At 41.8% G+C, this 27,640-nt stretch overlaps 1 protein-coding gene across 4 annotated transcripts in view; it reads right to left on the bottom strand.

Moving 5' to 3' along the window:
- DSP (desmoplakin) overlaps nucleotides 1–27,357 on the bottom strand; it is a 97,747-nt gene extending 70,390 nt beyond the window's left edge. The window contains exon 1 of one of the 4 annotated variants that reach the window (XM_077492153.1): nucleotides 27,234–27,357. Coding sequence is in view for 3 of the 4 variants with exons in the window: in XM_077492152.1 (XP_077348278.1) it covers nucleotides 17,878–18,065 (188 nt within the window). In the remaining variant the exon portion in view is untranslated. Of the gene's footprint in view, nucleotides 1–17,877; nucleotides 18,357–27,233 lie in introns of those variants that run through there. The other 3 variants (XM_077492152.1, XM_077492154.1, XM_077492155.1) reach the window with 3 other exon arrangements.
- Between the last annotated feature and the right edge of the window lie 283 nt (nucleotides 27,358–27,640).

Genomic DNA, 27,640 nt, shown 5'->3' with positions numbered 1-27,640 from the left:
CCACTGTGCCAGTTGTGAGCAAATGACCCTCTGGGATTTGGACTACCGGTAGGTAGATACGATCCAAAAATTATCAAGCATTAAAAAATGTAACATTTATTGATACAAAAAAAGATAAATACACATCTGAAAGTACACATATTTCAGCAATAGGGATACAGATGAAGTGGTACTAGTATGTAGAAATAATGACACGGTGTCATGTATTATATTTCTATGTACAGTACTATTATCTATATCCCTATTGCCACAATGTGTACTTTTAGATGCGTTTTTTTTATATCAATAAATGTTGTATTTAATTATTACTTGACAATTTTTGGATAGTGCCTACATAGTCTCAATCCCAGAGGGTCATTTGCTCGCTACTGCAAAAGAATAAATCAGGTTTCCTGCTCTGCCAGACGGGGCTGAGCTGTGTGGCATAGCTGTATAATTCTAAGAACTGGATAGACAGAAATACAAATCTTATGGCAGGTAAAACTGCTCTCATATGTGCATTTCATGCATGTTTAGTCATGTCGGGAATGCCACTTTATTGTATTTTTTTTTTTTGTGCTTTAGTGCTTGAGACTCATGGCTGGTGTATTAGCTAATATATACAGCTTGGTTTCCCATGCTATATATGCTTTAGGACACACCTAGTAAGGATGATGCAACTCTTTTCTCACAGGGAGGAGGGCATGGTCTCTTAATACATAGATTCCTAAACTTTAGAGAAAATGATCGGCCAGCCCGACAAGAAAACAGATGACGCTCAAAGTACAAACACATAACTAAATGAAATATTGCCTCCCTTCCCGATACGTATAGCTCTGTATGTCAACTGGAGACGTCAACACAAGGGAGAAGCTGCTGCTTTGCATGCTGTAGAACAGAATGCTCTGCCAAACCAGTGTCATGAGTGCATTCTGTATTAAAGTAAAGACCAAATATATATATATTTTTTTTTTTTTTATAAATTGTTTTTTAATCTCTGGATAGAATGGAGAGGGATTAGATAATATGTCCATTTTTATTTCTGTCTGTGCCCGTTAGGGAGATTTACTCTCTCTGTCTGTCTGTTTACAGTTATCACTTAAACTGAAAGTAAATCCCAAAATTTTAGGTTGACACCAGAACAGAAATATAGGAAAAATCTTCCAATGGGGACACTAGTTCTGGTGTTCTAGATTCCCTCATTTTGGGTTGTCCCCAAGACATTATTGGAGAGAGAGAGAGATCGAGAGAGAGAGATCGAGAGAGAGAGATCGAGAGAGAGAGATCGAGAGAGAGAGATCGAGAGAGAGAGATCGAGAGAGAGAGATCGAGATCGAGAGATCGAGATCGAGAGAGATCGAGATCGAGAGAGATCGAGAGAGAGATCGAGAGAGAGAGATCGAGATCGAGATCGAGATCGAGAGAGATCGAGAGAGAGATCGAGAGAGAGATCGAGATCGAGAGAGATCGAGAGAGAGAGAGATCGAGAGAGAGAGAGATCGAGAGAGAGAGAGAGAGATCGAGAGAGAGAGAGAGATCGAGAGAGAGAGAGAGATCGAGAGATCGAAATCGAGAGAGGGAGAGAAAAATCGAGAGAGAGAGAGAGAGAGAGAGAAAGATCGAGAGAGAGAGAGAAAATCGAGAGAGAGAGAGAAAATCGAGAGAGAGAGAGAGAAAATCGAGAGAGAGAGAGAGAAAATCGAGAGAGAGAGAGAGAAAATCGAGAGAGAGAAAATCGAGAGAGAGAGAGAAAATCGAGAGAGAGAGAGAAAATCGAGAGAGAGAGAGAGAAAATCGAGAGAGAGAGAGAAAGACGTTTTGGTGACCTGGAAGGCCCCAATGGATTCCCTAAATTTGCTGGGGGGGGGGGGGTTTCCACTTCCTATTCCGCCATGGGGCGGGAAATGAAAGGGAAATCTCCCTTGTGAGGCAGAGATGGCAACAAAAAAAAAGAAAGAAAAACCCGGACAGAGGTTATAACCCTCCCTTACTCTACAAAATGGAAAACAGGTTTTCCCTTTAAATGATTAACTGTAAATTTAAGATTTTACAGAAAATAATTAAATTAGGTTAAAACATCAGTTTAAAAAAAAACTTGTAAAATGTAATGTAAAAAGTACACAAGCTGGCCTGTTTAGTAAAAAAGGAATACAACAATTGCAAAATGTATTTTCCCATAGCACCCAGAGATAAATGTCTGATCGTACAACAATAATATAAAGCTTGGTTGCTGTGGGATACTGCATTTCACATGCCATCACTGCTCATTCCGATACCCTACAAAATAAATAAAATAAATAAAATTGCTGACGTTTGTTTTGGAAAAGAATAGCTTATAAAGGCAGTCCCCGAGTTATGAACAGGTTAGGGACTGCCTCTTCGTTCTGAAGTCGGATTTGTTCGTAATCCAGACGTGAATGCGCAGAACGGAGTTTCCGATGTTTAAACTCAGTTTTCCACCGCTTGCCGTTCGTAGCTCGGGGACTCCCTGTACATAGTGTTTTGTTGCCCCGACTATTCAGAAGGGAATCAGATATCACATGCTCAGTGTGCAAATGTAATTATTTTCCATTTATTTGGTCACATACTAGTTTTAGGACAGGGATGCCACTTGCAGTGAAACCAAAAACTTTCCTAAAACAAACAGCAGTCGTTGTTTGACATATTTGCATGCAGCTTATAGAACAAAGTGGATAAGAAAATCTTTCTACTTAAATATTCACTATGTAAACACCATTGCCTCCAGAATATAAAATGTGCAATGTAATATTACCCAAGGATCACTGCTACAAAGTACAAGATGAAATATTTAAGGTAGTACGGTAATCTCTGGCAAACATGCAAACAACTATCCAAAGATGCAGTCAAGACTGCTGGGTATAATGATTACATGGAGGAGTACCTTAAAAAATGGGCAGGACATTCACTTAAAAGGAAATGCTTCAGTAGGAAAATTATATACATTAAAAGATTTTGGAAAACTGTTGCAGACTAGCTTAAAGTGGAAGTGAACCCATCGATTTAAACAGTTAAAAAAAAAAAGGCATGCCGGGAATGCTAACAGCACATTGGCTGTGCTCTCAGCCAAACTATGTGCAGCACCATAGCAGTTGAAGATTAAACAGAGGCAAAGATGGCAGCTTCCTTGGCTGAAAACGATGGGGGAGTTTACTTCCACTTTAATGTACACAGGACATTTTTACAACCTCTGAACAATTTAACTTGACAGATTGTAACCCACATTTAAAATATTTGTTTTGCTGCGTTTTTTTTTTTCAAATGCTTCTAAAAACGCAAAAGTTATTTTTTTTCAAAATAGCCAAAAATGAAAAAATGCCGGTAAATGAAATGTGGTTAAATGTGACTTACCAGGTTTAGAAGTGTTTGGCGCTTGAAATGCCTCTAAACTGAGCTTCTGAACTCATATTTTTGCTTTCCAAAAGGGCCTCTAAACTCATCTGCCTAGAAACGACTATAAATGACCCCATGTACATGTACTGATAACATAACAGAGGAGAGTTCAGAGGCAGTTGAAAAAAAATGCCCAACTGCTCCTAAACGCCCGTTTAACAGAAATCAGTGTACATGAGGCCTTACCTGCTTTTGTACTAATTAGAGGGTCCCCATCTGCTAAAATCATATCATCAAAGTAAGAAAAGTAAAGCTACTAGCAAATATATTGATACAATTAAATGACATGGCTAGGGGTATTCTGTATGCATATTTTACAAAACAGGGAACACCCAGGTTGCCATTGCTGCGAGAACTGACATTTATATATAAAAACAAAGAATAGAAAATCAGAGCTGGTTGGCAGTTGAAAAAGAATTTAAAATTTCACTAAAATGCTAAATTAGCATTTACTATGTATTCAATATTACACTGAGAGGAGCATTTTTCATTAAAAACCAAACTTTTTTTTAGTTAGTTTTTTGACATTTGGAAATTTTTCCATCAAAAAACATATTTTTTAAGCAAAGTGAAAGCAGGACCTTCATCATATTTTATTTCTGTGTGGACCATGGCAGGGAGATGTACCTTCATGGTTTATCTTGGTGATGGTCCTGTCTTGGACAGTAAAAGGAAATCCCTCAGTGGGGAGACAAATGCTAAAGTATACTTGGACAGTAAAAGGAAATCTCAATGGGGAGACAAATTCTAATGTTTACCTGGGCAGTAAAAGGAAATATCAATGGGGAGACAAATGCTAAAGTATACTTGGACAGTAAAAGGAAATCTTCTCAATGGGGACACAAATGTTAAAGTAAACGTGACAGCATTTCGAACCTTTCCCCCAGCATCTGAAATTGGACAAAAAAAAAAAGTTGTATGGAGAAGCACTTTCTCGTGTCAAAGAAAATTAGTCAGACACTTTAAGGAACCGGTTACTACGATTTTTCAATCACTGTATGATGCTCAAGAGAACCCAAGTAAGGAGGAGGTACATCCAAGTCTGGAAAGTAAGACCGCGCTATATCAAGATTAGATTCAACTCAACTCATTGTACAGTCATTTCATGTATTGACCTACTAAGAATTCTAGTGAGAAACTACAATAACAAATACTCATTGGAATATGTATGTTAAAAAAACAAACAAAAAAAACAAAACAAAAAAACACCAAACAAATGTCAAGTTAATACAATTACACCTAAAAAAGTAAAGCCGTTATACAAAATTAAAAGCCATAGCCCAAATTCTTATGGTGGGACCAAAATACGCAAAGCCAGTTTGTCCAGTACTACCTTTGTAACAGATCCACCGAAAGAGTCTTGTGAATAGGACAGTCTTCACACTTTATTAACAATAAGTCAGATATTCTACATTTAACACATGTAAAACAGGGCCTGTGAAACTGATTCTGAGGGAGTTGCTTCCCCCGAGAAATGGTGATTCACTGCAATGCACGCTGTGGACTAATACAGGATTCATTTACAGGGGTGGAGGCAGGTATGTTACTCACACCAATAAATACAAAAGCTATCTGTATGGGAGGGATGATGTAATGCTTTGTAAAAAGTGTACCATCATGAAAGGTACAAAGATCTTCTACTACAGGGTCTTGTTTTGCATTATTAACCTAGACCAGCGTTTCTTAACTCCAGTCCTCAAGGCGCCCCAACAGGTCATGTTTTCAGGCTCACTATTATTTTGCACAGGTGATTTGATCTGTTTCACTGCCTTAGTAATTACCACAGCCGTTTCATCTGAGGGAAATCCTGAATACATGACCTGTTGGGGCGCCTTGAGGACTGGAGTTGAGAAACACTGAGCTAGATAACTTGAGTGATACTTGAATCAAGCAAAACAATTGTTAGCGTAGACCACTGCTTTTGGCACGGTAATGCTTTTCTTACCATTAGATTAATGGAGGATCAAAAGCAGTGAACCAAGATTGACCCACTCTCTGTCTTTATGCTTCTAAAGGAATTTACTTGTTTACATGATCACCCTCCTTTGTCCCAGAAAGGCATCAAGTTTGGGTGTATGAAGAATGGAGCTACGCTGAAAGCTGAAGTCCAGTTAGGCACTGTAAGCATGGTACAGGGTCAGGGATGAGAAGATGATGGTAAAAGGATGGTGGGGATGAGGATGTTAAGCGATTATGGATAGAGACTGCTGGAGGAATGAGGATGGTGATGGAAAGCGGCATGAAGATGGATCACGTGGTGATAATAGATGAACGATAGAAAATAAAAGGATAAGGAGGATCCTTTTTATATTGTAAAGCGCTGCGTAAACTGTTGGTGCTATATAAATCCTGTAAAATAATAATGATTGGGTTACAAAGCAGAGGGGGATGAGGATGATTATGGAGAGGGAAGTTGGAGAGGAGGATGAGGAGGATGAGGAGGATAGGTGTGTATTGAAAATTCAGGAATGAAGATGGAGTTACATTGTGGAGAGGCACGAGGATGATTCTGGAGGGGGGGGGGGGGGGGAGGTGAGGATGGAGTTACATTGTGGAGAGAGATGAGGATGAGGATTTTGCACAAGTTTGTCCTTTTGATGGTTTGTAAACTTGCAATATTTCATTTTTGTTCTGAGTTATAATATTTTCTCAAGATATAAAAAAAGTATTTTGTTTTTGTTTTTTTGGGGGGGGGGGGGGATTTCATAGTTATCTGCCTATAGGCTCCTGAGATGTAAATATGGCCCTGGTTACCATATCATTTTATATTTACATTACACATCACATAATATAACATATAAAAAAAAAATCTTAGGTTTAAAAAAGGTAGCAGAAGACCTAGGTTCACATTATGCCAGTTTTCCAGAGGGCGCGGGCACAGCAGCCCATTTGTTAGAACTTACAGAAAACGTAGGGAAAGTGTCCCTGCTTCGTTTTCAAAAACACAGCCGCAGGGAACCGCACAGTGCTCTGCAGCTCCCAGCACAGGAGACCGCATTGCAATTTCTAGTGTGTGTCAACCCCACACATCTGCTAAACAGCAGTGCATTTTTTAGAGAGGGTGTGGGAAGGTGTAAGCCTAGCCTAAAAGTCTGAATCTGACTGGTTCTGGGGAAATAATTGCAATTCTTAACATGTTGATACATAAGGCCTTAACTGTTTTCAAACAAAGTATCTCCAGTGGAATGTTGTTAAAAGGTCAATTAACGTATATACATTGCTTCCTCCTTCGGAGATCTTCTTTCATCTGGTCACTGGCAGACTCAGAAATATGCATTTTCAAGTGTGTTGATATGCGAGGAGCCATTCCCCCCCCCCCCCCCCCCTAAAAGGAGTTGCAAAATGTCAAGGTTTTTCACCTTTATGCATGAAGGTGAAAAACCTTTTTTTGTGCTGCAGCAGCCCCCCTTTTATTTACCTGAACCTGATCTTTCCAGGAACGAGAACGAACCCAGCAGCTCCAGCGGATGTCTCGGGTCCTCATTGGATAGATTGATAGCAGCAGGAGCCATATTGACTGCAGTCTGTGTTGATGAACGCAGCAGCAGGACTCGGGAGCATGCCCACACGAGTGCCCCCATGGAATGCAGCACATATTATATTATAATATATATATATATATTTATTATAGGGATACGGATATGAAGATGCACACACTTAATTCCTACTTTTTCCATCCTTATGGCATCCTTAAAATGAAAGTGTATGCTGAGAGAATAGACTTTCTTTAATTATATTAGCATTGAAATATCAATACAAAACAGTTTTTGACAATCCAATATAAGCTTACTTGGAAAATGTTTTTTGGAGTTCTGAGTTCGGCCTGTCTGCTGTCCATCTCTTTCCACAACTTTCTGGATTCCCTGCATGCTTTGCAGCTTCTCTTCTGCTGTTTACCTTCAATTTCTAAGGACTACCTATACCATGGTACCTTGCCGCCACCTTCAAGCTGTGATTCCTGTACTAACTCCACCTCTCAACACCTCTGTAGTTCAAAAGGAAGGTCCTGACTTCTGTGACACAGCAGTGCTTACTCACATAGCATAGCGAATAGGTCGAATAGGTCTCAGAATTCAAGGAAGTAATTGTGTGGGGATCATAAGAAAGCAACTTTACAGAAAGATCTGTAAGGTGAACTTACAGGACGTCCTTGTAACCTCCCCCCCCAGTCCCGCTGACCTGGAGCATGGAGATCACCCGCTAGGAGACATTGGGTCGCCGCTTCAGGGCTTAGAATTCCCCCACAGCTTAATCTCCAAAATGTACCTAGTCAAGAGGTACGTTTAGGAGAATTTTAATTGGGCGGCATTGACCAATCAGGACCCGCCTTTGCGGGCGAAGAGGAGATAAAGCCGCGGGATTTCAAATCCCCGGACTGGTCCAGCGTTGATACGAGCTGTCAGTACAGGGGATCTCCGGACTCCATGTTAGCGGGACCCAGGATATAGGGAGGGGGTCCAATGTAATTTCACCTTTTCTGTAAAGATAATCTTGTACTTTAAGATCAAATTTAAAGGAGAAACAAGGCCAAAGTTATTTTTGTTTCCACTTGTCCTCTGGGTCACAGGAGTACACTTCATTCTGCACTTCTTTAACCCAGAGCGGGCCACTGTCAGCTATCACCACTCAGCTGCTCCAGACTCTGGAGGGATCCTGACATCAATGAAGGGATCTGCCCAGATGCCCGACTGGCAGGTGGCTCAGCCTCTTAGCACGGCACTGAAGGTCTGAGCCAGCAGCTCCAGTAAGAGCTGAAGAGGCAGAGCAGAGAACCAATGACAATCACTCCTCTGTGCTCACTAAAGACCGAAAACGGAGCGATTAGCTGCGCCTGACCGCTCAGTTCTCGGTCTTAGGGGTGGTGGGGGTTCGATGCTAAATCCACACAAGCGAGTACAACTTTTTTTTTTTTTGTAATCCCACACTTCTTTTATTAGGACTATGCTAGAAATCACCTAAATACAATGTGAAAATGAAGATACGATTCATTTTGACCATAGATATACTAGGTCATATCAGTCCACTGTAAAGTTTCTGGGGCTTTATTATCAAACATTCTTGTGTAAATGATGTAAAGTGTATTTGTCTGCCAGTATTAGACAGGGGTAGGAAATAAGCAGGATGTGGGAGTTGTGGAAGCTTTTCCTACAAAAGGTTACAGTGCAGGTTGATTCTGGTTTAATATCTGGATCATATTATGCAAAGCACAGTTTTGTGTTTTTAACAGCTTATAAAGCAATTATAAAAAGGCATTATTTACGGTTCAGTTACCATTGAAGTACAAGGACAAAACTTATATCAAGGAACGGAACTGTTAAACTCCTGTGGATATTTCCCTTTTAATACCTTTCCCTGATACACAACAGAAAATTAAAAGATTTCTCAAAAGTATAGAGTGACCCTATATTACAACCCCAGTTCCAGAAAGTTGGGACACTGTAGGAACACAGCAAAATCTACATAAAAACAAAATGCAAAATGTTTTGCAAGCTCTTAAACCCATATTTTATTAATAGAAAACATTTGAAAATGTGTTGCGGCAATCAATTTCAAAATTACCTTTTTTTTTCTCATTTTAAACATTTGGTATGATTTCCATTTTCTATTGTGCATAAAAATATGGGATTAGGAGATTGCAAATCATTGCATTGTTTTTATGTAGCTTTTACACAGCCGCCAAACTTTTTTGGAATTGGGGTTGTACATATTCCTGAACTTTTCTTTTAGACATAGCAGGCAATGTAGTTGCTACAAGGCCCAGTGGCACAGGGGGACGTAGGCTGTCCTGCTGCACAGTGAAGTAAACCGGTTGCAGTAGCAATTTGACAAAATGTATGTACATGTTTGGGAACATGTGCAAGATTGCTTTGAAATTCATTAGACTTCTAGATTACAGAAACAGAGGTTTTTTAAAAATGGAGGAGGTGGAGCTATTGGGACCGTTTAAAACGTTCATAAGGGTTGATTTACTAAAGGCAAAAATACTGTGCACTGCAATTGCACCCACAAGTGCAATTGCTCAAGATCTGAGGGGAAGCGCTGCTGATTTCTATCATCCAATCGCAAGCCAAATTTTAATTTTAAAATTTTAATTTTCCTTGCATGTTCCCCTCAGATCTAGAGCAAGTGCGCAGACAAGGTGCCCTTCGTAAATCAACCCCATAGTTACAGTTCCAAACAAAATTGAGGGGAAATTCAATCTTGGATAATTGGCCTTTCTTCCCAACTTCACCTGTTTCCAAACAAAGAAAAAAGAAAATGTCCTTCCTGCAAAAAAAAATGTGTGACCTGTCAACCTTTGGGCAACAAGATTGGCTGGAGGAACCATAAACAAATGCTGTCTGCCTGGCAGAACATTTCTACTGAACAAGAAAGGGAGGGAGGAGATGAATGATGTCTACAACACCACTTATCTAATGGCAAGAATAGTTGTCAGGACAACTTTTCTAACCTAGCTGATTAACCTTTTCCACAGACAATGGCTGTAGAGTGGAGCTACAGGCACCATTTAAGAAATTCTTCTCTCTGCAATCTGGTTAAAAATGGCTAGTCTAATCTTTTAACCACTACAATTTCTGGCTCCCTGATTTGGAACCAGAATGCACCTTCTAGGTCAGTGACTGAAAATATTGAAGCTACAGCATCATGACAGTTGAACAAAAAAACATTTTCAGAAGGGCAGGATCTCCAAAAGGTAGCCTTTAAACTTCAGCACATGTTTTCATTCTCCATGATCTTCTTAAAATGTTGATCACAATAGCAAGGTTCTTTGCATGTTTTATAGCTCATTCAGATATTTGTTGACTTTTATCTTGATTAGAGTTGCCCTTTATCAGTTCCATTGCATTTCTCTGCTGATCACGCCAATAAATCGTAGTCACAATCTCATTTCCTGAAATGGTTGTAACCGCCACTAGCTTAGTTTTTATTTATTTTATTTGTATTGTAATCTCAGGTTTATATTGATGCCATTTTTATTTAAAAGCTAACCGGGATTCAAGATTATAATCTTTTTTTGGGTTTTGTCCATACTGGGAATTTCTCAACCATCACAGACTCTGTAAAAGCCAGTGAACAAAGATCACATTCCAGTTTCATTACGATAGAGCTAGTTAGTGATACATTAAAGTTCAATGTGCTGAACTAAGCACATTAAAAGGATTGTTGTGCGTAAAACTGAAAGTGGTTGCTATAGCAGTGGTAAAAGCCTTGAAAATATTGCCTTTTTCAGTTACTGCAAACTCACAACTGAATATCTTTCAACCATGCATCACATAGTCACAAAGTTTGCAAAACAAAGAAAAGTGCCTTGAGATTTAGTGCAGTCCATTTTAGCTTGGACACATTCTTTTGTTAGAGGCGGGGAGGGCGAGTACTGTCCTGGAATGTAAGGTCACCCTAACAGCAGCAACACATTCAGAAGGAAAGATCATCCAAACATCCAGAGATTAAAATTGCCTCTAAAACATGTGGGGGTTGGGGTAGCAAGACAAGTGAAAAAAAACTGCCCTACCTGACATCAATGAATTTCCAAAATCCATTTGACTAAATATTTTTTTCAGCAGTTTTTGCAAAGAAATTACAAAATCTCTGTTTATGTTTTGGCATAAAAAACATTTTGGGATTGGGTTATACATTTACAGACATGTAAATGCATGTAGTTCGCTAGTATCACAATTATGATTGGTAGATAGTACAATAAAGTTTCTGAGTGGTCTGTTTTTTTATTTATCGATTGTACCACACAAACACGATGCTGCACAATAAAAGCTATCATCCAACAATTTCTTTGTGAATGGCATGGAAACATTTTATTTGGGAGATGAGGTCTGTGACTTAAGTGATAAAGCAAATTATTTATTAGCATTATTAATTTTGTCCAAGTCTCTGCTGATAAAGAAAAAGATATTGTCCAAAACACAATGGATATGCATGTCCAGGGAAAGAGTTTTCATATTCTCATGGGTATGGTCAACTTAAAAGCTATAACAACTACTACAAATTCTCTGACAGTCAACACTGGTACAATTAGAACTAAATATCCAGGAGAATCTAACCAGAGGATACAAGACACAAAAACAGGAATTACATTTTTTTAAAATCTATCTATCTATCTATCTATCTATCTATCTATCTATCTATCTATCTATCTATCTATCTATCTATATATATATATATATATATATCTTTATTGTGCAGAATAATCGGTAGGGAACCTCGGCTCTCCAGCTGTTTTGAAACTACAAGTGCCATGAGAAATTGCAAGACCCTAACAATCACAGTCATGACTCCTAGAGGCAGAGGCCTGATGGGATTTGTAGTTTCAAAACAGCTGTTGAGCCAAGGTTCCCTACACCTTAGAAGAAAATAAATTGGCTTCTCCCTCATTTTAGTAAACATGCCCTCCTAGGTTCAGGTATCAGCAGAGGGCAATCTGATAGCTTTAATGGCCAATCCACCACAAAGCTTCCATTCACACCTGAGCTATTTGGAGCACATTTGCAGAAGTGCTTCGGATTTCCATGTTATTTTGTTTTAGATGTCCACATCCAAGCATTTTCTGTCACACAGTTTTGCACGTTTTTTGGTCTCAGACTTCAAAAAGGAGTACCTAATAATTGACTCCTATTAGTAACTAGCTTTCCATTGAAAAAAGCGCAACAAACCAACCAAAGATGCCGCTGCTCAACTATGTGTAGAGCATGAAACCAAGGACTCAGACTTGAGGAAGAATAAGATGAATCACAAGCTTCTCTGAATAAAATAGACCTGTCCTTCATATTGTCTAATGTCTACTGTGAATCATATGCAACAAAGTCTGCACATTTGTCTGATTGTTGAGGGAGTGCTTGATATCTTGTGGGAAAAGGAGAGATACGGGGAAACCTGCCAAACCTCCTACACACTATCTGCCCTATGAGGAAGCCTAGAGCAAGATAAAAATTCCTGTCTGCTTAGCAGCTGCTCGAAAAAAAAGAGGGCCTTGTGATCTCAAAACACTGGTCACCTGACCTGCAGGTTTTACCTAGATGGGGAGGGGGGGGGGGGGATTCGTGCTTTCTACCTGGCCCTGCCAAGTTGGCTCTTGGGAACAAAAGAGTCACCACCTGCAGTGTAGTCAGTGATAAGCCTTACATGTAAAATTTCATGAGCAGGACTGCTGAAAATTCAAGTGGGCCTGGCAGTTCTCTAGCTAGAATATAAAAAGAATGATATGTAAACATCGCTTAAAGTGGAAATTCCAGTCACCGCCTAACTTTTAAATCTGTCCCCTCCTCTTCCCAAAACCTATTCAGAATAACCTGTGTAAGAAAGATCTATATACTTCCCTATTTTCAGGCTGGTCCAGTCACATGATCTCCCCTGTGTCAGCCAGGGACAGCTGCAGGGGAGAGACGATATAGTGAGCAATAATCGCTAGTAATGCTTGGGTGTAGTGATATCACCCATAGGCTTCAATGGCTCATCTGTTGTCAGCAGACCCTCTCCCCTGCAGCGCCAATAGCTGACACAGGGAAGCCGAGTCACATGACAGGATTGGCCTGTCAATAGGCAAGTCTAGAGATCTTTCTTACATAGGTTAGTCAGAGTAGGAATTGGGGGGGGGGGGGGGGTGGACGGTTTTAAGATTAGTTAGGTGGTCCACTTTAAACAACTCAGACTGTTCTTGGATCTTTCTATACAACCTACAAATACATGTACTGTATCTTCATTCTGTAGCTTAGGAATATAGAACGTACATATAAGCTGACAAGCTGGTGAGGAAGCAATTAGTCGCCTCCTCACTGCTTGATTTAGCCCTATAAATGCCTCAGCACCTTGCCAAAATTGTGTGAATTACACACAGTTGCAGGACAGTTGTGGTGCAGCCCTATTCATTTCGGTATTGCCTAACACACACGATGGGGGTATACATTTTTGCCAAAGCATGTGTAGAACCCCATCCAGCTACCTTTGTAGGTTAAGGCATGAGGTAAAAAAACATTTCTTAACAGTCTGTTTTTACTGCTCTCCAACCACAACCTTTGTAAACACGATCAGAGACATATGTCAGTGTTATGATATTAAGATCATATCAACGCCTTGAAAAGTTTACAGTTACCAAACCACTTTATTTATAAGTGTACTTAAAGTCCATCTAAACCCAAGACCAAAAATTGATTACCAGTTCTTCAATGTGGTGGAACCTGGTAACTCACTTCCAGTCCTAGGGTGCCAACTGTACTGAGAAACATTGTCACCTTTGGATAGTGAGTTTGTTAAGATATTTTTGGTCAAATAAAAACAGAACACTTGCAATGGTATATTAAGTCCAAAAGGAAACAAATAAGAGAAGTATATTCTTAAGAGTTTGCATAAACTTTCCAAAGTGACATTTAAGAATAAGAATTTTAAGACCCCTTTCACACAGGGGCCGCCGTGCGTTATCCGTAAAGCGCTGCTCATTTTAGCGGTGCTTTACCGCTGTTTAAGTGGCACTTTTTGGGCACTAGCAGGGCACTTTTAACCCCCGCTAGCGGCTGAAGGGGTTAAAAGCACTTACAGAGCACTTTTCAGTCGCTTTGAAAGCGCCGACTATTAAATTGCAATGGGCAGGGCATTTTGGAAGTGCTGTATACAGCACTCCAAAGCCACCTCAAAGATGCTGCTTGCAGGACTTTCTAATGTCCTACAGGTACACCGCCCCAGTGTGAAAAGTCACACTGAAATTAATAGGGTGCGGTTTTCAGGCACTATTTCTAGCGCTAAAACACCTGAAAATTGCCTCAGTGTGAAAGGGGTCTAATAAAGAAGGCCGACAAGTTAATGTTTTGTACACCTGCTGTTGCTGTCCATGGGTAGGTACAGTATGCAGCTACAATGTGTATAATCCATTTATACTGCAGCTTGTGTAACATATACATGTAAATGCATGATCATTGATGTATACACATGCAAATACTCATCTAAAATAATTAGCTGCACTATGCAGAGCCTGTTTATATACCTGTGTACAGGAAGGAAGGGGGTGCAGCATTGTGTGAGGTGAAAAGCTAGAGAGAAGCACAGCAGGTTCAGATACTATTGGCAGTTTCGTCAAGCTGGTTGATGCCGACAGTGCCATCCACTGCTTGAATTTTCAACAGGAATCAAAAATTTGAGCCAACTATGACAGCCTAAATCCCCATACACACTATCAGATTTTCTGACAATTTTTTTTCTTCAAATTTACCAAAACCCAGTAGTGCAAGGTCCTTCCTGATTGCATACAAATTGAAAGTCCTAAGGTTTGACCTCATATTATATGGTTTTGGTAAATCTGAAGGAAAAAACATCAGCAGGAAATCTGAGTGTGTGTATGGGGCTTAACAGTCAGCTGCAGACTTTCATGTCTAGCATTTAAAGCTGTAGTAAACCGCCAGCGATTATTTTTTTTTACCTGCAAAGCAAAGTTATAATGCGCTAGTATGCATCGCATGTGAAACATGCCTTTAGAACAAAGCCCTACCATCGACAAGCTGTCTCCGCTGACTGGGCTTCCATCTTCACCCATCTTCCTTCCGGCCTTGCAGACTCAGGCTGTGTGAGTGTCCGGAGCCGCAATGATGCCACTCTCGCACATGCACGCGGGAGCCACCGTTTACAGCATAGGGCTCTGGGTGGCCATTCTGTCAGAGCGCATTCATGCCTGTGATGTTACCGACTGTATGTACTCTAAATATCTCCTAGGATATATTTACAGTACCTATAGGTAAGCCTCATTATGAAAACTTACCTATAGTTAAAATTAATCTATGGGAGTTTACTTCCACCATAAAATGGCAGTATGTTGTAAAGCCCTTCAAAATTTACATTTATAAAGACTCAAGAGTAATAAAATACAACCTAAAAGGAATACGACTGCACTGGACCACTACTAAAGAGGAGTAAAGAGACTGCCAATGCTAAAATCCTTCTGGAAATGCTTTTTCCCTGGCATTAAAAATTTCAAAGACACTGATCCAGAACAAGCATGCAGAAATAAGGCCTCGTTCACATGGGGCGTACTATACCATATGCCAGTGCAGAGCCATGTTTAACCAAATGGGAATACACAGGTGCTTTGTGCATCCCTGTGCAGGCTGTCCCATATTGACATGTGGGGATGTAGCAGAGTTTCCCAGAGCTCACGCTATCTGCATTCTGGGATACACATCTACACAGATGTCATATTTGGACACAGTGGATGTATCCATGTAGCCGCTATGTCCCTATAGACATGAATGTATTCGCAGTATGTACATCCCATGTGAATGAGACCTAAAGCAGACCATACACAGTGCGAATCCTTTTCTGCAACCACAGGTTGCAGGAAAGAAATTTGCACGATTCCCCCATCAACACAGATAGTGCTGACAGGGGAATCAGCAATTGTTTTCTCTTGACAGGGGAACCAGTCCCCGCCAGGAGAAGATAGTGATGATTGCTAGTGGCTATAGTAGCCACTAGCGATTTTCATAAGATAATCCTACAGGTTGCTTGTACCCAAGTTGATCAATCAACTTGGTACATTCAGCCTGCCCATTAACGGTTCGAATCTCTGCCAGTTCAGCAGGAACCAGTGTATAGCCATCATAAGGCTGCTTATACATTATACAATTTTCTGGTATAAATTTTCCTTTACATTTACCAAAGACCAAATAAATATGAGTTCAAGCCTAAACAACACTTTAAATTTGTATGCAATCAGGTAGGCCCTTGCACTACATAGTTGATGGGAAACCTAAAGGAAATTGCACAGAAATCGTACAAGAAAAATTGTATAAATGTATGACCAGCTTAACAACTACTGTGCAGCATATTTGCTCTGGGTCAGTTGCTCAGAAAGTACTGAAGCCAGAGGGTCAGCCTTCATTCTTCCTACAGGTTTCTTTTCAAAAAGTATTTGTATAGTATATGCATGACAATAGACACGCAAACAGACACAACACTATTTGTCTAGGCATGTTAATTGCGAGGTTTAAACTTCTAAAAATGATAATGCCCTACCCCTGTGGAGATTCCCTGGTAGTATGTTGCCGCCTTCACATATTCCAAAGCACACTATGGGGGTTATTTACGAAAGGCAAATCCACTTTGCACTACAAGTGCAAAGTGCACTTGAAATTGCACTGAAAGTGTATTCTCTGTAAATCTGAGGGGTAGATCAGAAATGAGGGGAAGCTCTGCTGATTTTATTATTCAATCACGTTCCAGCTAAAATGCTGTTATTTTCCTTGCATGTCCCCCTTGGATCTACAGCGGCTGCACTTCCAAGTGCACTTTGCGCTTGTAAAGTGGATTTGCCTTTTGTAAATAATCCCCCCCCCCCCCATGTGCATGCAAATAATTACATTTTCATTGGCAATAAAAGGAAGTGTATGGAGTATTTGCAGTCAGCACATATTTGGATTACTGTATGATTGCAGAGTTTTCCTTTAGGTAATTTTTTTTTTTAATACGTCCTTTACTTTTCTACATGCTCCTTGAACCACGCTACTGTTGTGTTAAATATAGAGATTTAGCAACTAGAGGGAGCTCTGTATTTCACGGCAGTCAGTCACTTAGCCTCCCTACCTAACGCTAAGATATCAGTCACATAAAAAGTGCATTGTTTTCAGTCGACTGGCTGACCCATAGATTTGCACTGTGATCAGGAGCAGTAAAAACACAACCAAATGTTTCACAACATAGCTGGAAGCAGAGTGTGCATATGCAACAAGCAAACATGGCTGTTCTAACGTGCTTTGCAATGACAACTTTGCTTAGATAATGGGGTTGATTTACTAAAGGCAAATCCACTTTGCACTACAAGTGCATTTGAAAGTGCACTTGTAAGCGCAGTCATTGTAGATCGCTGTAGATCCAAGGGGGAGCTCTGAAATTAGGGGAAGCTCTGCTGATTTTATAATCCAATCATGTGCAAGCAAAAATGCTGTTTCTTAATTTCCTTGCATGTCCCCCTTGGATCTACAGCGACTGCAATTCCAAGTGCACTTACAGTGCAAAGTGGATCTGCCTTTCGTAACTAAACCCCATAGGGTATTGAAAACATGAACAACTTTTAGAACTATAGATTAAGCTCACACCTCTTGTTCGTCCTAAAATCTTTTGGATCTTATGCATTCGGAACCTACAACCTGGAACCTGCTGTCATCCATTGTTCAGGAAGCTCCCTCCATGAAAGTTTTTAAAAAGGACTCCTCAAGACTCATCTTTTCACCCACACCTTTTACAAAACCTGACCAATCCTCTTCAAAGATGGCAGCATCAACCTGACAAGTGCCTTGAGAACCCTGGGAGCACAGTGCTATAGAATTTTTATTTGTAAAAGTAGTTAGTCGTAGTAGTAGTAGTAGATCAATTGTGTTAAATGTATAGATCATATACATGTAAAGACGACGGAATTGATTATATATTCCCTTTAAATATTTGCAATTTCATACACAATTTGTGCAAAGCAAAATTTTGTAAAATTTTATCTCTCACCCGTAGCTATCTCCGGTTTGTTCGCTGTAACTTTGTTGGGCATAGTACATCTTCTGCGGCACTCCTCCTCCAACAGTCATCTTGTGGTTGTTCATCATATCATACCTGCCGGAAAGATCCTGGCCAGATTCTGTTCTGGTCAGCCGGCCTAGGGTGTTGATCCGAGTGTGGGACCCGTTCATACTCATTTTGTTCTGAGATCAGCGACTAGCAAAGCATTTGCCCTAAGAAAAGAAGAAGTTGCGTACGCGTCCGTAGTTAGACAGGTAGGCTTGCCCAACCCAAGGCCACAATTCCCAGGTATGGCGAGAAATTGGAAACCAGAAGAGCGTGAAGCCAAAATAAAAAATCTATTGTATGTGCAGGATGGACAAAAACCAAGCAGAGAGCTTCGTCCTGTTTGCTGTGCAGCTCTTTGCCTCTGATCAGGGAGAGCCTGAAGCCAGAGACTGGGGGAGGAGTAGGAGGTGGCAGGTCTTATCCAGCACTCTCCTGTGAAAAGCCAGACACACCTTTCCCTCTCTCTCTCTTTTTTTTCCACCCAGAAGTATTGTGGTTGCTGGTGACGCCCTAAATATCTGTTGTCTTAGCCCTGCCTCTGGTATGACAGCTTTATTCACCTGAGCACAGCACATTCTACACAATGCAGGCACAGTGCCTGCACACACTCTTCTTGTTTTTATTTTCTAATTCGAAAGGGTTCCCTGCGATTGTGAACAAGATATTGGCATATGGCAAACTGCAGTCATTACATTTTAATTAATCTATTTAGAACATAGACAACTATATTTCCCTTTACATTTTAGATGCAGATTTATTAAGCTAAATAACAAGGTGCAAATTGCATCGTTGTACATAAAAAGTGTCGCTCTGTCAGTCCGCTTCAAAGGGGTTCTTGTCCAGCTTATCACTGACAACTAGTGCAAAAATTCAGATAGGTGATGGCACACCAACAGTTCCATGCACATGCCCATGAAAGGGGCAATTTCGCCCGCACAGTGATGCACAGGTGTTCCATGCAGGCAATCTCATTCAAGTCAGGTGGGTCTGAGTGGCTGCATGGACAGTCACTGCTCCCAATCTGGCATTCATATGGGTGCGTGCCCCCGAACGCTAGGCTGACCAGACATCCCCGTTCTCCCCGGACGGAATATGTCCCCAAAAAGGCAGGGCAGCAGCCATGGCACCATTTTCGGTTTAGTCTCAGGCGCTTGCGCATTTTAGCTATGGGAGTCAGGCTGTATCGCCTGTTGCCCATCCCATCAGCACTTCCTGGCTCCTTCCTCACTCCGCCACCTATCCAATTAGACAATCTGCCTCAAATTGGTGTCCGCCCAACCATGCCCACACTGCAGCCCCCTACAAGCAATGCATGCACTGTGCTCAGCCTACTTGCAAAAACCAGCCTTAGAGGGGGCCATAATTGGTGAGTGAGCCATCCTCTCCATGAACAGCTCTCCTCTCTCCCCAGACCTCTTTGCGTCTTTCCATTCTCATTTAATTTTTCCCCCTGTGCAGACTGGGGAGGGGGGAGGGGAAATTGTGCAGACTGGGGAGGGGGGGGGGAATTGTGCAGACTGGGGAGGGGGGGGGGGGGAATTGTGCAGACTGGGGAGGGGGGGGGGGAATTGTGCAGACTGGGGAGGGGGGGGGGGGAATTGTGCAGACTGGGGAGGGGGGGGGGGAATTGTGCAGACTGGGGAGGGGGGGGGGGAATTGTGCAGACTGGGGAGGGGGGGGGGAATTGTGCAGACTGGGGAGGGGGGGGGGAATTGTGCAGACTGGGGAGGGGGGGGGGGGAATTGTGCAGACTGGGGAGGGGGGGGGGATTGTGCAGACTGGGGAGGGAGGGGAGGGAATTGTGCAGACTGGGGAGGGAGGGGAGGGAATTGTGCAGACTGGGGAGGGAGGGGGGGGAATTCCATAAACACATACCACATACACTGCCTATATCATTTGAGGAAAATATGCATATAAAATAGTTTACCATTTGGCAATAAAAAATTTTTAAAAATATGTCCCCGGATTTCATTTTGAAAATCTGGTTACCTTACCCAACGCAGACCGTGTGCTTTCAGGGACTGGCACCCACATGGCTGTCAAACCCTCTTTCACTCTCAGTTGTAATAGAAAGTAGGACAAATAGAGAGGGTAAATCTTCCTTACTGGGGCACAGACATCAATACAGTTACCTCTTGACGTTGTCCAAAAGAGGTTTTCTTTTAGAATTCAGCTGAACTCTCACAATTTCAAAATCGCATTTCCGTTCGGGAGCATTTTGAAATACATCTGTGCAGGTTCATGCACAGATGTCTATTGAAATCGCCCCCCAAAGTCGCCAAAAGTAGTGCAGGGACTACTTTAGGAAGTCGATGCTGCGCCGCAAAGTCGGCGACACACCTATTGGGACAGTGCCATTGCCAGTAATAGGCTGCGTGCCCATGTGAACGGGGGGGCTGAGACTGAGAACCGATCAAAGACTGCAGATTGCTCAGTTCTCAGCCTTCATTGGAGCAGAAAGCCCACTGGAGCACTGGGCTGTGGGGGGGGGGGGGGGAGGCAGGCTGAGCCAGCTGCCAGTCCAGGCATCTGGGTTGATCCCAAACTAGTTTTGGCTATACTTCTCCTTTTCTACAATTTCCAATGTCTTCCGGATGCGCGGGCAAGCTTCTGCCTTATCGAACGCATGGACCGACGTACAGGTTTGCGCAGGCGGGCCACCCTGCCGCAGTATATGTGAGGTGGGTGGTCCAGAAGTAGTTAATTTAGTTGCTGTTGGTTACTGTACGTCTTTGCATCTTTGCATCCCTTTACTGCCATTTGCTAAGAATCCAGTCTCGACAAAATGCAGTGAGCTTCAATACATGTGTAGCACCCTCTAGTGTTGGTACAGGCAAAATATAGTTTGGCTCTAGGCTACACCTGAGTCATTGAATTTGGGTCAGGGTTACTAGAGGCCCTCAGGTGCCTCCCCCTGATATCTGGAAAGTTGGAGAACACTCCAGAACTAGTGGGTGGAGGTGAGGAGGGGCTGTTCTTCATATTTATGGGTCCTTAGTCAATCCCCAGGAGTGGGCCTGGCAGGGGACTGAGGATTGGAGGCATGCTGGGAAGGAGAGTCGGATGGAGAAGCAGTGCTAAGGGAGGCCTTCAGTTGCCCTTGAGGGACCCCTTACTGGGGGGGTGCCTTGGGCTGGAGCTCGGGAGGCCGACCTGGAAGGATCTCACCACAGGAGGCACTTAGAGGGATTCAGGCCAGAGAGACAGCGGAGAGAGCAAGGAGACACAGTGAGTAAATCAGCATGAAGCAGGGACAGACAAGGGGAGAAAGCGTGTCAGCTGTAGTACCGCGCTAGTTTGCCAGGTCTTCATCAAACCTTGCCCTGGGGATTTTCCATGTGCACGTCAGTTAGGAAGACCATAGTTGCCAACGGTCCCGAATTTCCCGGGACATTCCCAGGATTAGGACATTTGTCCCGAATTAATTTTGTCCCGGGAAATGTCCCGGGAAATTCAAATTTCCCGTTTTTCACCGCTGGCCGCTAGAGGTCCGCGGCCGGGAGAGACAATGTCTCCGCCGGCCGCCATTTTTAAGAAGACCAGAAGCTGGTCTTCAATAGAGAACCTGTGGTGCCGCCCACCCCCACTGCCAGTGTGTGTGTAATGTGCAGTGGACAGCACCACAGTTCAAAGTTAGTCTCCGCGTGGCAACGTGAACAACGGTATTTCAGGGGCCAGTCTGTGGATGGGATGTCATTTCAGAGGGGGCCAGTCTGTGGATGGGATCTGTCAGAGGGGGGGGCCAGTCTGTGGATGTCAGAGGGGGGCCAGTCTAATTTCAATTTAGTCATAGTTATAGTCTTGACTAAAATGCAATTTTAGCTTAAGCTGTATTTTAGTTGACAAAAATATTTGGCACTCAATTTTTCAGTGCTATGACCTGAACTAAAGCTTTGCTTCTCAATTAAAATCAAGGTGGTTGGAGAGGCAGTCCTTTCTCTTGGTATAGATGTCTTATAGTAATAGTAAGATCATGGGTGTTTGTGATGAAACACGTTGGGTGGAGCTTTTGGATGAAGTCAATGCACAGTACGGAATCCCAAAGTGCGGTATCTATCAGTTGAATTCCGTCAATAACATGATAAGGCTGTAACAAGTAGTGCGCTTATGCACATTGGAATAGAGTGTACAGTATGTAAAGTGGACCACAGTTTTTTTTCTTTGTGGTGATCCCTTATTATCCTGGGGGGAACAGAGGAGTAAGGACACCTGGTGCAGCAAGAGGATTGCATTTACAAAGGGGACCAGGCATCTCTTTTAGTTAGAGAGGAGAGAAGTAGTTGGAATAAGAAGGGTCCCATTTAAAAAGGGACACAAGCTATTTATGACGTTACTTTAAAAGTGTGGGTCGTAAATGTAACTAGTGGAGTATGTTTGGCATATAAAGGTGAACAAGTGTAATGAACAAACGCTACAAGAAGGACTGAAGAGAGACTAATTGCACATGGACACTTCATTTTTGGGATAAATAGTGTGATTATAGCACTACATTTTTTTATTTGGTTTGAAAGTCATGTACATACAGTATGTGAGATATAGGTGTTGGCGGCTGTTAGTGTGGATATTTGGAGTCACACTGTTTTTTGAAGCGGCAGTGCAGGAGGTGAGTTTAAGAAAAGGTCTTAAACTGCATGGGATCACTTTTTAGAGGATGTTTGACTGGCAGTGAAGAGGAATGCCCACCATGCCATACCTTGCAACCAATTGCACTGCAGTTGCTGCATGGCACCATTTGAATGGGTCCCATTTGGTAGCGGTACCACCAGCTGAAAGCAACAGGCCATTTCATTCTTCCTGTAATATATGTACAGCCCTGAGTGGCTGCATGTCCTAGTTTACGCTGCTAGTAAGGGGGCAGTACAACCATGGCTCAACCTTATGTTTGCCACCCCCCTGTTGTCCATGTAAACAAGCCTAAAAATGCAAGTAAATGAAAGTAAAAAAACTTTCCAGACCTCTTTTTAAAAAGATAGCATTAATACTTTCAGAGTCACTGACCCTGTATACATAAGAAAAAACAAAAAACAAAAAAAATCTTATTTCCATACTACATTCTACGTTTGCAAAGTCCAGTATGACATCCAGAAAACTAGTATTTGCAGAATGCTACTTGTATACTTGTATTTGTGGAAGGAAACAGTAATGACAGCGCCATGTTTTTCCTCTAAAAAACTGTTCTTTTAAAAGCCCACATATAAAAAGAAAACAGAAAAGAAAAAAAAAAAAAAAAAAAACACATAACTTAAATTATTTGTGGAATCTTTTTGTTGTGTTATACTTGCCTCCTCTGTGCAGTTGGTTTTGCACAGAGCAGCCCGGATCTAACTCTTCTCAGATCCCTTGCTGGAGCTCCTGACCCTTCCTTCCTTCCTGCCAGGTGCCCCCAGGGCAAGCAGCTTGCAATGGGGGTGCCCAAGCAGCCGCACTCCCGATCATCGGCTCTGTGTGTCCATTCACACCCGGAACAGTGGTGCGGCCCCGCCCCCTAAGAGTGGGCTCAGATAAGTATTAGAGGGTGCTGCTGCACACAGAAGGTTTTTTACTTGAATGCATGAATGTAGAAAACCTTGTGCCTTTACAACCCACTTTAAAGCACTAGTAAACTTTGCGGAAAAAAAATAAAACTCAACTATGTATTGCATACTAGCACATCGTGAGAGACTTGCCTTAAAATTAAGCAATCCAGTGGCAAGCTGTTGCTGCTGATAGGGCTTCCATCTTCACCCGGTCTTCCTTCAGCGTTAGGGAACATCGGCCGCCTGACTGGACTAGCCGCGATGATGTCACTCCCGTGCATGCATACGGGAGTCATTGGTTATGGTACAAACCTCTGAAGGAACTGCACAATATGCTGTTCCTTCAGGAGCGCATGCGTCAGTGACGTTACCGGCTGCTGCTCCATGGAATATCTTCTAAACAGTGGACATTTAGGAGATATTCATTTTACCTCCACAGGTAAGCTTTATTATAAGCTTAACTGTAGTTAAAAAATGGCAGACACCAGTTTACTCCCATTTTAAGCCAGCTATACAATGTTCGAATCTTGGCTGGTTCAGCAAGAACCAGCATAGATTCGAGCCATGTATGGACAGGCTGAAAAGTACCCACACTGATTGACAGATTGGTCTGATTTTTCATGCGATTATTGCTGCCAGCCATTATTGCCGCTAGCAGTAATCACTGTGTTCTTCCACTCGGGATGGCTTCCCCTGCCCCCCCCCCCCCCTTACTGGGAGAATGCAATGACTCCTCAGGAGGGAATCTCCATCAACACTGACTGTGTTGGTGGGGGAATCTAGCAATTTTCTTGCCCTGTCTATGGCCGGCTTTAGGTCCCGTTCAAACACAAGTGATTTGTACCCTGAAGCTCCAAAAACACTCAACATCTAAAAGTCTTTTTTTCAGTTGTGCCCATTCACATTTGAGCATAGTGTCCTTACAAAATATTAACATACAACGCCAGTTATAACTCTGGCTCAAGCTACATTACCAAAATTTTCTCTGCATAATCACCCAAACAGTCCTTTCCACTCCTCCCAAGACCTCCTGCTCTCTAGCTTCCTCGTCCCATATTCATCTCCAGGACTTCTCCAGAGCCTTGTGCATCATTTCAAACAATACCCCAATCTGCCTGGCTTCTACTGTGCCTACTTTTAGGGGATCCCTGAAAATGCATTTCTTCAGGGAAGCCTATCCTGCCTTCAGGGACAGTGCTTTGAAAAAGTATTCACACCCCTTGACATTTTCCACATTTTGTCATGTTACAACAAAAAATTTAAATATATTTTATTGGGATTGTATGTGATAGACCAACACAAAGTAGGACATAATTGTGAAGTGGAAGGAAAATGATAAATAGTTTTCAAAATGTTTTACAAATAAATATATGAAAAAAGTGTGGCGTGCATTTGTATTCAGCCCCCCTGAGTCAATACTTTGTAGAACCACCTTTCACTGCAATTACAGCTGCAAGTCTTTTTGGGGACGTCTCTACCAGATTTGCACATCTAAAGAGTGAAATTTGAACCCATTCTTCTATGCAAAATAGCTCAAGCTCTGTCAGATTGGATGGAGAGCATCTGAACAACAACAATTGTCAAGTCTTGACACACATTCCCAATTAGATTTAGGTCTGGACTTTGACTGGACCAGTCTAACACATGAATATGCTTTGATCTAAACCATTCCATTGTAGCTCTGGCTGTATGTTTAGGGTCATTGTCCTGCTGTAAGTGAACCCCCGCCCCAGTCTCAAGTCTCAAGTCTCAAACAGGTTTTCTTCTAAGATTGCCCTGTATTTGGCTCCATCCATCTTTCCATCAACCCTGACCAGCTTCCCTGTCCCTGCTAAAGAAAAGCGTCCACACAATATGCTGCCACCACCATGTTTCACGGTGGGGATGGTGTGTTCAGGGTGATGTGCAATGTTAGTTTTCCGCCACACATAGCGTTTTGCTTTTAGGCCAAAAATGTCCATTTTGGTCTCATCTGAACAGCGCACCTTCTTCCACATGTTTGCTGTGTCCCCCATATGGCTTCTTACAAACCGCAAACTGGACTTCCTAAGGCTTTCAGCAATGGTTTTCTTCTTGCCGGTCTTCCATACAGGCCAGATTTGTGGAATGCATGACTAATATTTGTCCTGTGGACAGAGTCTTCCTACTGAGTTGTGGATCTCCACAGCTCCTCCAGAGTTCCCATGGACCTCTTGGCTGCTTCTCTAAATTAACTCTCTCTTTGCCCGGCCTGTCAGTTTAGCTGGACGTTCAAGTCTTGGTAGGTTTTCAGTTGTACCATACCCTTTGCCATTTTCGGATGATGGATTGAACAATGCTCTCTGAGATGTTCAAAGCTTGGGATATTTATTTTATAACCTAACCCTCCCCAACTTTATCCCTGACTAGCCTGGTATGATCCTTGGCCTTCATAATGCAAACCCCTGAGGGCTTCACAGAACAGCCGTATGTATACTGAGCTTAAATTATACACAGGTGAACTCTATTTACTAATTAGGTGACTTCTGAAGGCAATTGGTTGTACTAGATTTTAGTTAGAGATTTCAGAATAAAAAAAGGGGCTGAATACAAATGCACGCTACAATTTTCTAAATTTTTTCCAAATAAATATTTGAAAACCATTGATCATTTTCCTTCCACTTCAAAATGATGTGCCACTTTGTATTGGTCTATCACATACAATCCCAAAAAAAATAAAAATTGACATTTTTGGTTGTAACGTCACAAAATGTGGAAAATTTCAAGGGGTGTGAATACTTTTTCAAGGCATTGTAACAACTGAATCTTATTTCTCCCATCAGCTTATCCCTCACAGTAATGCCTAGACAGACTTTTTTTTTTTTTTTTTTTTTTTTTAAGACATTTTCTCTGTGGTTAATAGGGTGCACAGACAAGGGATTTTATAATAGATCATGGACATTTTTCAAATAGGCATGAAAATGAAACTGGTGATTTTAATAAAATTTATATTAAGGCTTAACAGAGAGAGACAAGTGATTGTCATACCCAGCGAAACTGGAATATTGTACATGGAAAACACTATTATTTCATGGTGACTGCCATTTCCTATTTTACGCTGACAATATAACTACCTGTGAGCCCAGCCCTGGGACTGACTCACAGCTTTACGACTAAGGGTGTGAGTTAAAAGGGTATCGATTTGAGTAAACCTCTCTCTTCCTATAACCCGTGGATTGGGGGTGGGGGGGATTATATGGACCTGATTTTCTAAAGTGCAAAGAATTGATGTCAACCATCCAATAATGTAAAATACAGCCACTTAGTTTGTGCTTGCACATCCTTTTTGTAGCACAAAGTTGATAAACAGTTAATTTTTCCTTGCAGACTTGATAGGCTAATTGGCAGTGTCAGAATTAATAAGAGCTAGTAGCAGCAGTATCATAAAAAAATAGAAGCAACACAAATTAAAAAAAACATTACTGTACAACTGTATCACTGAACTTCCAGATTCTGCATCCAATTTCTTGAGTGCCCGTGGTGACGTATTTGTATAGCCCATACACGAACAAAGAAGTGAGCCTTCAATGAACTGTGCAAATTCCATTCACGACTAGGAGTGGCGCCCCTCCCTTGGCAGAGGCCAGTGACTAGTCACCAAGTAGTTATGTTGTGTCTGGGATACAATTTTTAAAAAAAGTTGCTAGACGGCAATTAAAACACCAAATCACACTGATCTAATCCCCTTCTCTTGCCTTTTAGTGTTCTGCACTATGAAACATATGCATAACGTAGGCCGTCTTGCTTGGCTGGCAAACCTACCTTATCTTACTCAGCAGTGTCCGAGGAGAAAGTCCTGCAGTGTCGCTCCTTCTTGCAGTCACTCATAAAATGTCACACAACTTCCGCATTGTATGTCTCCAAATACCTGACTGCTTATCAATGTACATTTTTCTTCTATTTATCTGGCATTTTAACAATTTACGATTCAAATTCAGTAGGTAATGCGGCTTGCAATAGAAAAGAAGACCGAGTCACCAATATCACATGCGAACTACAAATGGCACGTACAGTAGTTACACAAAAAGTTAGCAAAAGCGTTAAATAAGATTTCTCATCCATGTAAATCTAAACAAATACCTCGTAGGTCTGCTCTGCTGCATTAAGGTACAGGTGCAGCTAAAACGTTTGGTATGCAATGTTGTACAGATACACAATCTTTTTATTAT

This window comes from Lithobates pipiens, unplaced genomic scaffold, assembly GCF_037356315.1.
Source record: "Lithobates pipiens isolate NorthernLeopardFrog02 unplaced genomic scaffold, aLitPip1_a1.2 Scaffold_19, whole genome shotgun sequence".
Classification (NCBI taxonomy): Eukaryota; Metazoa; Chordata; class Amphibia; order Anura; family Ranidae; genus Lithobates; species Lithobates pipiens.
The sequence above is the reverse complement of the archived record's forward strand: the minus strand, read 5'-3'. Positions and strand labels throughout refer to the sequence as shown.